Source organism: Ovis canadensis, chromosome 8 (genome assembly GCF_042477335.2).
Source record: "Ovis canadensis isolate MfBH-ARS-UI-01 breed Bighorn chromosome 8, ARS-UI_OviCan_v2, whole genome shotgun sequence".
In the NCBI taxonomy this organism is placed as follows: domain Eukaryota; kingdom Metazoa; phylum Chordata; class Mammalia; order Artiodactyla; family Bovidae; genus Ovis; species Ovis canadensis.
In genome coordinates this window covers 63,495,346-63,509,838 of record NC_091252.1, presented here as the reverse complement: position 1 = coordinate 63,509,838, position 14,493 = coordinate 63,495,346, and the positions used below count along the sequence as shown (strand labels likewise).

General features: G+C 41.7%; 1 protein-coding gene across 10 annotated transcripts in view; it reads left to right on the top strand.

Annotated features, from left to right (window-relative positions):
• MRAP2 (melanocortin 2 receptor accessory protein 2) overlaps nt 1-9,807 on the top strand; it is an 82,422-nt gene extending 72,615 nt beyond the window's left edge. For all 10 annotated transcript variants that reach the window (XM_069598342.1, XM_069598339.1, XM_069598348.1 and 7 more), the window contains one exon: nt 8,611-9,807. In XM_069598342.1, the coding sequence (XP_069454443.1) occupies nt 8,611-9,001 (391 nt within the window). In that variant the 3' untranslated portion in view covers nt 9,002-9,807. The remainder of the gene's footprint in view (nt 1-8,610) is intronic.
• The last annotated feature ends 4,686 nt before the right edge of the window (nt 9,808-14,493 follow it).

Sequence of the window (14,493 nt, the reverse complement as noted above, 5' to 3'; positions counted from 1 at the left end):
ACAGGAGCAAACAGCTCTCTAAATCTCACTGTAATGCAACACAGGTTTACATTGTATTCAAGCTACATCTCTTCTGAGGGTTGGCAAGGGGTGGACTGATGCTCCTTCACTGTAGCTGCAGTGTTTCTAAAGTTCAGCCTCCTGAATTGCTGTGACATGCAGTGGGGCACATGGAGAACTCATACCTGACAGTCTGTTCTTCAGCCAGGAAGTGGCACGCATCCCTTCCTCTCACAGCTCATTGGCCAGGACTAGCCACACCCATCTGACCACCCGGCTGGGGTGGGTAATCTGTGTGCCCAGGAGGAGACTCAGATATGTGTGAGTGCTGGTAAAGCAGAGAGCAGAGGGAGAAAGACCCTTATAAAGCTGCCATCATGCCTTTTTAGAAAGCTTTTAGGTCCAAAAAGTAGCTTTAATGGGGATTATTTTCCCATGGAATATCTGCTGTGGTATGGGGTGGGGGGACCCTCTCACTTGAATCCTTTATAGACAGTCAGGATAAAAAGAACCATTTTTTCCATGTGCTTTCTCTACTGAGGAGCCATTTACTCTCTTTGCCATCTTGCTAAAGCATCATAATTGCCACATTGTCATAAATCTGCCAGAGAGAAGGAATAAGGGAAAGACTTGGGTTGCATTTTCTATTGAATATTTTGTACTTCTTAAAAAAATAAAGATAAACTCTCAGACATCATATACCTCAGATATCCTCATTTTGTGTAGCCTTTGCTAAGTGCACTTGTCTAGGTGGGCATGGTCTTTTTTTTAGGGATGAGGACAGTATTGCTCATGACCTTGCAAAAATGGAAATTGCATCTTACCTGGAGTTGCAATTTACCTGAGTATGATTCTCACCCAAGCATGGGTACAGTGCACCTAAAAGCTAACAGCTAGAGATAATGACCAAGGTCACAGGAACCAGCTGAATGGAGACATAGCAGGTTGTTCCTAAGGAAGATCTGTTATCCTGAGAGGTCTCCATATGTCAACAGGTAAATAATCCAACTGCTTTATATGTCTGATTCAAGTTATACACCTTCGCTCAGGAGTTCCTTTTAATTCTCCATCAGTTAAGAGGTTATTTCCTGTGTGCATAGCTATGGCTTGCCCAGGACGTGCTGAGGGTCATTCTAAGGCAGTAGAGTCTTTCCTCAGAGATTGGCATCTCCCTGGCAAGTCAGAACTACCAATGAAAGCAACCAAGAGGCACTTACACACATGCACACACACACATACATACACACGGGGGTTTGGTTGGTGCTTCTGCTGGGGCATGAAGCTCTCAGGACAGGCTATGGCTCCAGAAATAGTTTTTGTCATTTTCTCACGGGTGGTTTTCACTCTTAGTAGGTCTTTGTTTGACTTATGCTCCTCTAAAAGTCCACTGGAAGTCCCTGCCGGAAATTGTAGGTGCCCACTGGACTGCCCACCACCTTTTTATGAGTGGAGTAAACCTGACCGTAGTGAGGGCTTGCTAAGACTGAGCAGTAGGCAGCCCATTTGTAAAAGCTCATTATAAATCTGTAAAATTCCTAAGGGAGTAACGCAGAGCCTTACGGGTGTTTTCCCTCAGCCAGAGAAGGTGGCAGTAGTCTGATCTCCTGACTTGGTTTGTCTTAGGGTCACAGAGGAAGGAGCATGTCCCTGAATACTGGAGGTGGCTGTGCCTTTCACAGGAATCAAGGCTCCTGAACACCTGTAGATACAACTGTCCATGGTACTGATTGAGGGTCTAATGACAGCAAGTCCCTTTGAGAGATGCAGAGATGAGAGGAATACAGCACAGCAGCACATAGGAGAGAAAATGTCACACCAAACAGCTCTGACATGAGACAGGAAGGGCTGCACCCTGTCTGTGATTCATCTGTTCACTAAGTCGTGTCTGACTCTTTGTGACCCCACGGACTGTAGCCCACCTGGCTCCCTGTCCATGGGATTTCCCAGGCAAGAATGCTGGAGTGGATTGCCATTTCCTCCTCCAGGGGATCTTCCCAACACAGGGATCAAACCCACATCTCCTGTGTCTCTGCGCTGCAGGCAGGTTCTTTACCACTGAGTCCCCTGGTAAACTGATGTAAGAGAAGATTGATTAAATAGGACAGGAGCCCAGAGAAGGGGAAGATTCCTTCCTGTTGGGAGATCAAAAAGTCTGTGGAGGCAGGGACGTGGGAGTTGGATAGCAAAGGACAGATTTGATTTTGACAGGAGTAGAAGGAACAGCACAAGCGAAGGCACAAAGAGGGACCATCCTGAGGGCTTTGGGGACAAGCAGGTTCCATGTGGCTGGACTGGAGGGTTAGAAGGGGAACTGGTGGGAGCAGACACTGGAAAGGCCATGAGACGTGCGAGTGGACTCTCTGAAAGATCAGGAAGAAGGATTTGGGGAATCGGTGAGTTTGTGAACAGGGTAGTGTCATGGAAGAGATGAGGTTCCCTGCAGGTGCTGGTGGACTGGATGGGTCCTCATGAGGGAGAATCTCTGATCTGGTTCAGAGACTACATGACACAAGCCAGAGTGAGAACATTCCGAACAGTCGTTTTACTCTGACTGGTGGAGTTCGGGAATATTGCAATCAATAGGTTAGGTCCAAATTGCATTTCTTTAAACAAGCTGAAAATGAGGAATGCAGATTCTTAAATAAGTGAAACTAATGATTTTTAGATTCTACCAAAATCAACAGTTGTCATTTTTCTAAAGTTAGTAGGACACAGGAGAATTCCTTGCAAACACACTAGCTTGATCTCAATTTCATGATGACAGGGTATAGAATAGGTAGGACTGTGACAAATATAAAGGAAGGCACTAAAATTCTTGGAGATTCTGAATTTTCTACTTTTCTGAGTCTGTCCAGGCTCCTATAAATACCATGGATGTTTACTAGATGATTTGTTAAGTAACAGAAGTTTATTTCTCACAGTTTGGGAGGCTGGAAAGTCCGAGGTTAATGTACTGGCAGATTCAGTGTCTGGTGAGGACTTGTTTCCTGGCTCGTAGATGCTAGATTTCTCACTGTATCCTCATATCAGGGAAGGAACAAGGACTCTCTCTCTCTCTCTCTGGGGCCTCTTTTATCTGGGCACTATTCCCATTCATAAGATGAGTCACTTCATTTCCCAGAGGCCCTGTCTCCTAATCCCATCACTTGGGGGATTAGGTTTCAACATAGAAATTTTGGAGGGGCACACATTCAGTCTCAACACACATATTCTTCAGTTTTCTTTCTCTTTATGATACTTCCAACATGATATTACTTGCTAGCTCAGTCAACATCTCAGTTTCTTTTTCTTTCAATGCTCCAGTTGTTGAAGCTTCTGGCTTGAATTATCATTTTAATCAAGATGGCATTTAAGATATGAGCCCTGTAATTTTTCATTTTCCCAGATGTAACCAAGGCAGAACAAGCTGATCTTAAAACTGTTTTGACTCCTCTAGTAGGTGCCAGTGAGCATTATTTTTCCATATGACTACTGAGTTTGAGAGGATGGGAAGGTTGCAAGTAGCCCTCTTCTGTCTGCCAGTGGGAGTGTCCAACCATAGAGCAGCGCCCAGATCACCCACCAGCAGATGCTTTATAAGGCTGGAAAGACATCCATAACAATATGATACATGTTTCCTGGATACCAAACATCCAGCCATGAAATCCACCCCCTCCCACCTAATTAGTGAGCATCCTTTGAAGGCTTCCCCAGTGGCTCAGATAGTAAAGCATCTGCCTGCAATGCGGGAGACCCGGGTTTGATCCCTGGGTCAGGAAGGTCCCCTGGAGAAGGAAATGACAACCTGTTCCAGTACACTTGCCTAGAAAATTCCATGGATGGAGGAGCCTGGTGGGCTACAGTCCATGGGATCGCAAGGAGTCAGACACGATTTCACTTCCACTTTTCTTTGATGTTCCAACATTGAGTGTACAAGGACATTTCAGGTGTGACTCCTGAGGCCTGGTCTGCTTTAAAGACGGGGTAACCACTGGGTAGGGTAGAGAGCCTCATTGGTCTTTCTTGAAGCCATCTTACCAATAAATGGCAGGAAGTCTCCCCCATGGTATCTAAGACCCTGCAGCCTCCAAGGTCTGGCCAGTTTGCTTCTTTGCCAGAAGATGCAAAATGCCCTTTTAGTAGCTCTGTGGTCTGTGAGTTCCAACGACTCAGGGCAGGAGATGCCATGGATGACTCTGGGACAGCTTGGGGATATGGGGAGTACCAAGGGCTTCAGTCAGAGACAGTGTTTCCCTTGGCCAACATCGGGTGCAAGGCAGACCTCAGTGGGGCTAGTTTGCCAAATCTCTCTGATGCTAGAGCATCAGAATCTCTATTAATAGACCCTCTCTCTATTTTTTTTATTATGCTCTACATTTTACTTATGTTATTTAATCCACACATTAGACAATCTCTCTATTAAGGCTCACCCACCCTTGCTTTTAGGCCTTGCCTGGGTATGCCCTTGTATTGATTTCCAACCCTGTAGGCACTGTAGGAGAGGCCCCCTGCCAAGGCAAGAGCAGCTTTAGTTTCAAGATCTCTTCACGACTGATGTATTCATTCATTTAACAAAAATGTAAGAAGCAACTACTCTATGCCTGGTACTCTGCAAGGCACTGAGGACCCACATAGGAAACTGCCTGCCCTCAAGAGCTCATCGTCTAAAAGATGGTGCCAGACAGGGAAAGAAAAGGGCTTAGTGCAGAGTGAGAAGGCAGGAGGAGAGAGGCCTCCAGTCCTCTGGGAGAAATCCCAACTCATTGGAGGAGTCAGGGAAGGAGGTGGAATCAGAAATGTTTCACAAACGGCCCACTCACGGGTTCCCATTTCAGGAAGGGCAGAGTAGTATGTTTCAGAATAACCTTGCAGATAACAATGATAAAATCTGGACAGATTATAAAGAATGAGTATTGGAAGGCATTGGAGAACAAACATTAGAAGACTAAACCAAAAGGAAGTGCTTTCCGCCCTTGAAGGAAGGAACCTTCAATAGTATGTCTATGGTAATATGGCTTTACACCTGAAGGCTTTCAGTCTGCAAACCTGGTATATTTCTTCACATACTAAGCTGTTCCTTAATTTCCCTTTGCAATATTGAAATTTTCAGTGTACAGGTCTTACACACCCTTTGTTATATTTATTCCCAAGTATCCTATTTCTTGATGCTGTTATGAATATATATTTTTCATTTTCTTATTGTTTATTACCAGTGTGTAGAAATACAGGGATTTTTGTTTAAGGTCAATTGAAAAGAAAATGCTTGTACAACAGGATAGACATATGGGAAAAAATGAACCTTGACCCCTGTCTCAACATATATAATAAACCCAAAGTAAAAATTCTTAGAATGGTTCAATCCAATAGAACTTTGTGATGACAGGAATGTTCTTTGTATTGCCTAATTAGATAGCCACTGGCCTCATGTGGCTGTTGAGCACTTAAAATGTAATATGACTGAGAAATCGAATTTTAAATTTTACTTAAATTTGAAGAGCCACCTGTGGCTGTTTGCTACTGTATTGGACAGGATGATTCTAGAAGAAAGCTTAGGAGAATATCTTTGTGATTTTAGAGTTGGCAATAAGTTCTTAAGATGTCAAAGCACTAACACAGATGATAAAAATTAGTAATTTGAAATTAACTGAAATGTAAAGCTGTTTATCAAAAGACATCTCTAAGAAAATGAAAATGCAGGTCACAGATCAAGAGAAAATGCTATTGTATCCAGACACAAACACTATTTATTGCATGACTCCATTTGTATGAATTTCAAGAACAGGCTAATCTGCAGTGATAAAAATCAAAACAGATCGAGACTTCCCTGGTGGTCCAGTGGTTAAGACTCTGTGCTCCCAATTTAGGGGGAATGAGTTCAGTTCCTGGTTGGGGAGCTAAGATTGCTGCAAGTCCTGCAGTGCCCCTCCCCATTCCCAACCTCACCCAAAACAAAAAACAAAATAGATTGCTTCTAGGAGGTATTGCCTCCAGGAGGTATAAATTGACTGGAGGTTTAAGAACAGGCAAAGCTAATCAATGAAAATAGAAATCAGATCTGTGTTACCTGAAGGGGCTGGAAATTGAATGGAAGGAACCTTTCCGGAAGAAAGGAAATATTCTATATCTTGATTAGAGGGTTACTTGGGTGTATGTGTCAATAAAAATACATTGAATTTTATGTTTAAGATCTATGGATTTCAGTACATAGATTTTACTCAGTGATGGGATGAATAGAAACTGAATTGAATCAAGCCATGTCCATGACCACAGTTTTTCACATACAGGTTTTTTAGTTTATCAGTCAAGGAAGGAAAGAGGAATAAAAGGATGGTCTGTTTAGGTATCTCAGACAGTAAAGAATCTGCCAGCAATAAACAGACCCGGGTTCAATCCTCGGCCGGGAAGATCTTCTGGAGAAGGGAATGGCAACCCACTCCAGTATTCTTGCCTGGAGAACTCCATGGACAGAGGAGCCTGGCAGGCTACAGTCCATGGGGTTACAAAGAGTCAGACACTAACACTTTCACTTTTTAGACTCTAAGAGAACAAAGATGGATTTTTCCCTTATTTTCAGGAAGGAAGAATCAGATTGTACTTTTATCAAAAGGAGAGATCCTGGGGAGAAAGATGAGTAGGGGTGAGGCAGGGAAAGCATCTTACTGCCCGGGCTCTGCCCTGGGGAAGGGTCAAGATGCTCTGCTCTTGTGCCTTTGTTTTTCAGCAAGGACTGGTACGGAGGGAGGTGGTCAATGGCCCCAACTCGTAATCCTGAGAACATGTAGCCTGGGTAGTGGAAGAGCTGCTGTACACAGCTGGGTTGGCTTTCATACTCAGCTGATGCTCCAGATAGGCAGGAAGCAAGTATTCAGAGCTTCTTAGCCTGGAATCAGGAGAGGGCATGATCCCAGCCATCCTAACCTTGCTTTTTTCTAACATGTTAATCCCCTCTTTTTCCTCAATGACTCTTTAGTCTCTTATGTCACAGGTTGTTGGTGCCATTCATCCCTGTTCTCAAACATCTTTTAAACTTGGGTGAAGTGACAACCAGGGGAAGAAAATCACTTACTGAAAGATAAGACTACTTACATTTGCATTAAAGCACAATTCTGTCAGTCTCTCTCAAATGATTTTTCTCTGAATTCTGAACACACAACCTATTAATGTACTCTTGTGTCAATCATTGATCTTTATATCACCTTTGCTGAGTGGGCAATGAGATTGGTTAATCAGGCTTATCACTAAAAAGAGGAACTCAAGATTTCTGAGAGGAATTCCTCATCTGATGTCAGCTGGGTTGTCATGGAGGAGATAAACCTGATATAAAAGGGTCTTTGCTGTCTGGATTGCAAAGCCTCTAGAATTACTGAACTCTGAAATACAGGTGATTCCTAATAATTTGGAGGTAAGTTTCTAAGAGCTCTAAATGGATCCCATATCGCCTACCCCATGATAGCTTGGTCAGAAATGCTGTATCGTGAGTCATCAATGGGAAAGGGAGGAAGAGGTTTAAAAACTGAAGTCACTGTAGACATGACTTAAATGTAGACTCCAGAGCCTACTTGTTGTCAAGTTCTATTCTGGCTTTGAAGGCGTTTTAAGACATGATTCTTGACCTTATGGAGTCTCTCTACCCGTGTGGGAGTCACTTTTATATCAATCTGGAAAGGATGGTGATTAAAGTAGGTGGGCTAGGGACTTCCCTGGTGGTCTAGTGGCTAAGACTCCCTGCTCATACGCAGGGAGCCTGGGTTCAATCCTTGTTTAGGGAAGTAGATCCCACACGCCACAGCTAAAGAACCTGCAAGCCACAGCTATGACCTGGTGCAGATGAGTTTTAGGTGGGCCATCAGGTTACTCAATTTGTATCTGCTCTTTCTGTCATGTACTTACGGTGCTCATTGAGAGTTATTTTATTCATCCATTCACCAATTTCTACCATTAAATTGCTAATTTGTTCCACACTAAATGAAACAGGGAATTAAGAAGCTGAGTTTTTTCCCCACTCCTGTCACTGATTGTGTCAGTCAAGCAGGCACTCTGACTGCTCCTTATCTTAGCTTCTGCCTCTGTGAGATATGTATAACTTTTGGCCTAAGTGGCTGCACGGGTCAGTTTTGAGAATTGGGAGAGATCAGTGGATATGGCAGTGCTTTGACAAACATGAAACTCACCCCTGTGGGGTCGAATTGTTGTTCAGGCTGGTCTGATGTTGGCCAGCGGCTCTAAACCTGACCATAAGTAGTGATCCTTGGGGATTCTAAGAAAATAGATTACCTGTCCCTTCCACCAGAGATCCAGAGATCCTGCAAGCAGGAATATTGAATTTTGAGCAGCCCTACAAGTAGGGCTTGCAGATAGAATACTAAGGGTCCCACTGAGAAATACTGGTGTGTGATGCAGAATATTGAAGATCCCTCAGTGAAAAGCATCTTTTCAGGATGGTCCGAGGGCCCACACCTTGAGTCTTTTGCCTTGCGTTTATTTGTACATCTTCAGAAGTGGTGTCTTTCAGTTTGATGTTTGTCTGCACTTTCTGTACAGGGACTTGCACTTCGTAGATGCTAGAAACCATCATCCCATGGGTAACTGAGCTGGAGGGTAAGGAGTCTTTTATTTTGCCTTTCTTCACAGCAATGCAGAGTCTTCAGAGAAGAGATTCAGAATGAATAGCTTTGTGTCAGACTTTGGAAAGCCCCTGGAGCCAGATAAGGTGTTTTCTCGACAGGGCAATGAGGAATCCAAGTCCTTCTTTCACTGCTACATCAATGAAGTAGACCACTTGGAGAAGGCCAAAGCTTGTCTCCAGACCACGGCCCTCAACAGTGAAGCTCATCTCCAGGAAGCCATCAGATGCAGTGGGCGGCCAGAGGAGGAGTTGAACAGGCTCATGAAATTCGATATCCCCAATTTCGTCAACACGGACCAGAACTCCTTTGGAGAAGATGATCTCCTGGTTTCTGAAACACCTACTGTTCTAGAAAATAAGCCAGTGGTCCAAACGTCACACAAAGAGTTGGACTGAGAAGCATATTTTATCAGGTGTTTTCCTGAAAATGTTGGGTTTGTCACTGAATAGCCAGAAATCTCTATTCATCAAGATTGTGTGTGTGTTTGTGTATGAGAGAGAAGGGGGCAGAAAGACAGAGAAGAGAACTCCCTGGGAAGAAAGATGGTAAAGCTCAGTTTTCATGCCTTTAAACTTATTTGGAGCTTTGGGGGGAACCAAATATTTACACTATCTCATCTTCCTTGTTGAAAAACTTGGTCACATATTCTGCATCAGCATTCGTGAATGGGGCTTGATGTGTCGCGTTTCCTGTCTGGTCCTGCCACTACCGTGCTCTGCCCTTAGCAAGTTACTTTGATTCTCTGGGCTGCCACCTTTTTATCTGTAAGGTGAGGAGTCTGGAGGAGGTGATCCAATAATTTGTGGACTTTTGACTTTGTATTCACATGAGGCTGGAAATACCCAAAATTATATAAACTAGAGTCTGCCCCCTGGTTCTTGTTATAACATTCCCCCAGGTCTGTACCTCCCACTCAACCCTTAATTGAATCCAACTTATGTCAGGAGCTTGAACATCTCCCAAGATATCAGGAGACCCGATATGGTCACTGTAGCCAAATTTATAGTGCTTTGCTAAAACAACTCAAACCTGGAGACAGCCCCCACACCCCATGCCCCAAGATGAGTACCTTATATGACAATCCCATCCCCCAAATGTATGGAAGGTTGTCAACTGAGTAAAGGGAAGTGCCTTCTGGGTCCCTGTGTTAGTGTGACTGTGACTGGTCACACTGCTGTGTCACTGGCTAGTGAACAAGAAGAGTGCTATTTGCCAGGCTGTCTGTTTTCTTGGCAGGTGTGTGGGTGATGGTTGTGTGGCTAGTGTGTAGCCTTTGAGTTGGGTTGGTGAATGGGTTATAAATACCCCATCAACAGACATTCCAGGTGGCTTGGTGCAACTCAAGAGTTAATTTCATGAAGGAATTAAATCTGCACACTGTTTTGGAAATGACTTTGTTTTGCACAGTCATGTTGCATGCATGGCCAGCTACTAATCTCTGGGTGGCATTTTCATATGGACTTTTGTTTACCACCTGTCTTGCTTAAACTAAAAAATAAATACATTCATTGCACCATAATTTTCTCTGGTTCTTTGTTTTCACATGTCCAGTTTTTCATTTTATTTAAAAACAGTTCCACACTTATAATGCCTCCTAATTTCTGTCCTTTCTAGGATCCTAGTGAGTGGTATGAGTCATGTAACAAATTTCTTTTAGGATTTATTCCACCAAAAGAAATCCCTTTCCCATAATGTCTTTTGAGGAAAATAGTATTCTTTAAGACTCAAAGCATGGGACATTTCTTATACATTCTTGCAAAAAGAAACTTCCTGTTTTCACTAAAGAGTGCTGATTTTAATGGCTTTTATGAATGTGAATATTATTATTCATAATTTAAGTAATTGAATATAAATCACTGTTATCTATTACTAAGATGCAAAACTATTTAAGTGGCTTTTTAGTTAAAAGTAGATTTATTAGAAGACTGACGGATATTTAAAAGATGGAAAAATATCCGTGGCTGTATACCATTGTTCTTATTGACTGAATGTCAGGAATTGTGAAGGGTCTAAGACTTGAGCCCTCTTTCAAGCTTACAAGTATCATGACACAGTTCTGTGGAAGCTGGCAGAAGGCACAAGGCTCCTGGGTCAGAGACAAAGAACTTCATGGCGGCATAGCAAGCAGCATGTGCTTTGTGTTCAGGCTGGTTCCTGAGTCCATTTGCTGTTGTAACAAAGGACCACTCACTCAGTGACTTAAAGCAACCCACATCTATTCTCTTACAGTTCTCAAGTGCGGAAGTGCGAGATCAGTGACAGTGGGCTAGACTCAAGGTGTCATCAGGGCTGTGTTCCATATGGAGGCTCTAGTGAAGGATCCATTTCTTGTCTTTTTCAGCTTCCAGAGGCTGTTCACATTTTTTGGCTCCTGGCCCTGTATCACTGTCACCTCTCTTTCTACTTTACCTCTCTGTCTCTGAACATCCTGGCCTCTCTCCTATAAGACCTTTGTAATAACACTGGATCACCCACAGTAGTCTCTCATCTCAAGATTCTTAATCACATCTCTTTTCACCATGCAAGGTACTATATGCATAGGTTCTAGGGATTAAGAATGGACATGTTTGGCGGGGGGAGAGCATTATCCTACCACATTCTCCTCTGTGACCCCAGAGATTCATGCAAAATATATCTGTCTTACCCCCAACATCCTCTAAAATCTCAATAATTACATCATCAAATCAAAGTCCAATATTTAGTCTATATAGTGTCAGCTCAAGGGTCCCAAGTATCATCACCTTATTCACCTAAATCAGGTATGGCTGAGACCCTGGGTAGGATCCAAGACATGAAAACAGCCTAAATGTCCATCAACAGAGGAATGGATAAAGAAGACGTGGTATACTCACACACACATGTACACACAATGGAATATTACTCAGCCATAAAAAAGAACGAAGTAATGCCATTTGCAGCAACATGGATGGACTTAGAAATTATCATACTGAGTGAAATAAGAAAAGGACAGATATCATATGACATTGCTTATATGTTGACTCTTAAAAGATGATTCAAATGAACTTATCTCAAAACAGAAACAGATTCACAGACTTAGGAAACAAACTTATAATTACCAAATGGGAAAGATGGGGAGAGAGATAAATTAGGAGTTTGGGATTAACATATACACACTATTGTATATAAAATAGATAATCAACAAGGACCTACTCTGTAGCACAGGGAACTTTACTCAATATTCTGTAATGACCATTGAATTTTATATGTAAGATCTAATTTATTTATATAAGTTATGTTTAGTTCTTTAAAAAATTGATCTTTTATCTTGATATCCTGGTTTCTATTATGTTTTTTATGATTTATGTTTAATGATTTCATCAAACTTATTTTATGTTCTCTTTTAGATTGTTTCATAATTTCAGGCTCTGGAATAGTGATCATTCTGGCTTTGAGGATTAGCTTCTTCTTCCTCATGCCAATTATTTACTTCTGTTTTTTGTCTTGTGTATATTATATGCATGGATGCACGTGGAGCATAGCGTGAGCTCTTCAGCATGTATTGTTTTTTCCTATGGTTATCTCACACATTCTAGCTTACAAAAGTTTCCCTAGAAACAACTTGTATTGCTTATCCTAAGGCCCCAAATGATTTGATCAGTCTGAAATTGTTAAATTTTTGCTTGAGAATTCCTGAATCATAAAGAGAGTATATCCATTTGAATTCCACATCCACATGAAGCATGGGCTTGGAATTTAGATTTTTTATGGGAGACTTTGATTTTTTTCCTGGAGACCCTGGCACCAATTGTTTCATCTTTTTCCTGTGTCTGCATGTAGAGTTCATTGAGTCTCCCTTTCAATGAAGAGGCAGCTCTTTTATGCAGGGAGTTTCCCAGGTGCTTCCCAAGTGGCTCAGTGGTAAAGAATCTGCCAATGCAGGAGACACAGGAGATGCAGAAGACTCAAGTTCAATCCTTGGATCAGGAAGATCTCCTTGAGGAGGGAATGGCAACCCTTCTTGCTTGGAAAATCCCATGGAAGGAGGAGCCTAGTGGGCTACAGTCCATAGAGTCTCAAAGGGTCAGACACGACTGCGTGATTGAGCATGCAAATCTGGGGGTGGTTCTATAAAGGAAGGCTCCACATCTGGTATGAACTCCCCTTTTTATTTCTAAATGAACAGTGTAGCCCTATTCACTATGCAGATTAAAACCTCTTTCCTCCAGGGTATTGTGGCATCAACTTAAAAGCTTGCTTTTCTGGCTTTAAGTGTCCTTTTTATTAATATATGTCACCTGCGAACTTCTTCATATTTAGCTCTATATTATTTTTATTGTATTTTATCCAGCATAACTATTAATAAAAATTTTACTTAAAAGGGATTCAAATTAGTTTAGTTCACCTTGTGGCCAGAACTGAAAGCCTCAGTTCTAGAGTATGAGCTTGATTCTTCTTAAAAGTACACGCCAGCACGTTTCTCTGGTGAACATCTTTATGTTGTCATCTATTTACCCACAAGTTCCCCTATTTCCTTGGATATATTAATGGAATTATTTTATAGTTTTTATTGTTATCTCTTTGCATCATCTGTGAGTTTGCATTAATTGTTTAATGTTTCTTATTCTCTTATTATCTATCATATAATCTTAACACTTTTCACATCTAGAAATTTTTGTTACTTGGCAGACATTGTGAGTGAAAAATCCTTTGATGCATCATATGTTATCTTCTGTGAAAGAAATTTCTCCCCTTTCTTCCTATGAGCCAGCCAGAGTGAGGGGCTATCATCTTACTCCAGTTGAGGCGAGTCAGGACTGAACTTTTTTTCTTAAAACAGCTTTGGGGTATATTTGGCAAAGTAATTTTCACATATGTAAAACATACAATTTAATTCATTTGACATAAGAATATCCCCAAGAAACAATTACCACATTCAAGACAGTGAACACACCCATCACCCCCAAAAGTTTTCTGTTGTTTTGTAATCCCTCCCTTCCCATCTCTTGCCCTGGAAACCACTGATCTGCTTTCTATCACTGTATATTGGCTTGCGTTTTCAAGATACTTGTATGAATGGATTCAAGCAGTATCTACTCTATTTTGTCTGACTGTTTTCATTCAGTGTAATTATTTTGAGATTCATCCCTGTTGTATTAGTAGCTTATTATTATTATTTGCTGAGTAGTGTTTAAAGGAAAGAAAAGGAAAGTGAAGTCGCTCAGTCATGTCCAACTCTTTGCGACCCCATGGACTGTAGCCTACCAGGCTCCTCTGTCCATGGGATTTTCCAGGCAATAGTACTAGAATGGATTGACATTTCCTTCTCTAAAACATTTGAAAGTGAAAGTCACTCAGTGGTGACTGACTCTTTGCAACCCCATGGACTATACGGTCCATGGAATTTTCCAGGCCAGAATACTGGAGTGGGTAGCTTTTCCCTTCTCCAGGGGATCTTCCCAACCCAGGGATTGAACCCAGGTTTCACGCACTGCAGGCAGATTCTTTACCAGCTGAGTGCTGAGTTATTGCTGAGTAGTTTATTGTGAGTAGTGTTTGGATAGACCATAATTTGTTAATTAATTCTCTTGTTGATGGATATGAGGTTATTTACAATTTTGGCTACTATAAAGAAAACTGCAGTGAATATTTGGTTACAAGTCTTTCTATGGACATATGCTTTTATTTTCTAAAGCCCCTAGAAGAGGAATATCTGGGTCATATCTTAGATGTTTATCTTTTTAAAGAAACTGCTTATCAGTTTTCTAAAATGTTTAAATGTTACTGTGAATTCCTTATAGTTTATATGAATTCTTATTTATTCATATTTATATGAATTTTTATTGATTTACTTCATTGCCAACATTTTGCAAGGTCAGTCTTTTTAATTTTCTAGTATGTGTGTATAATAGTATCTCACTGTGGTTTT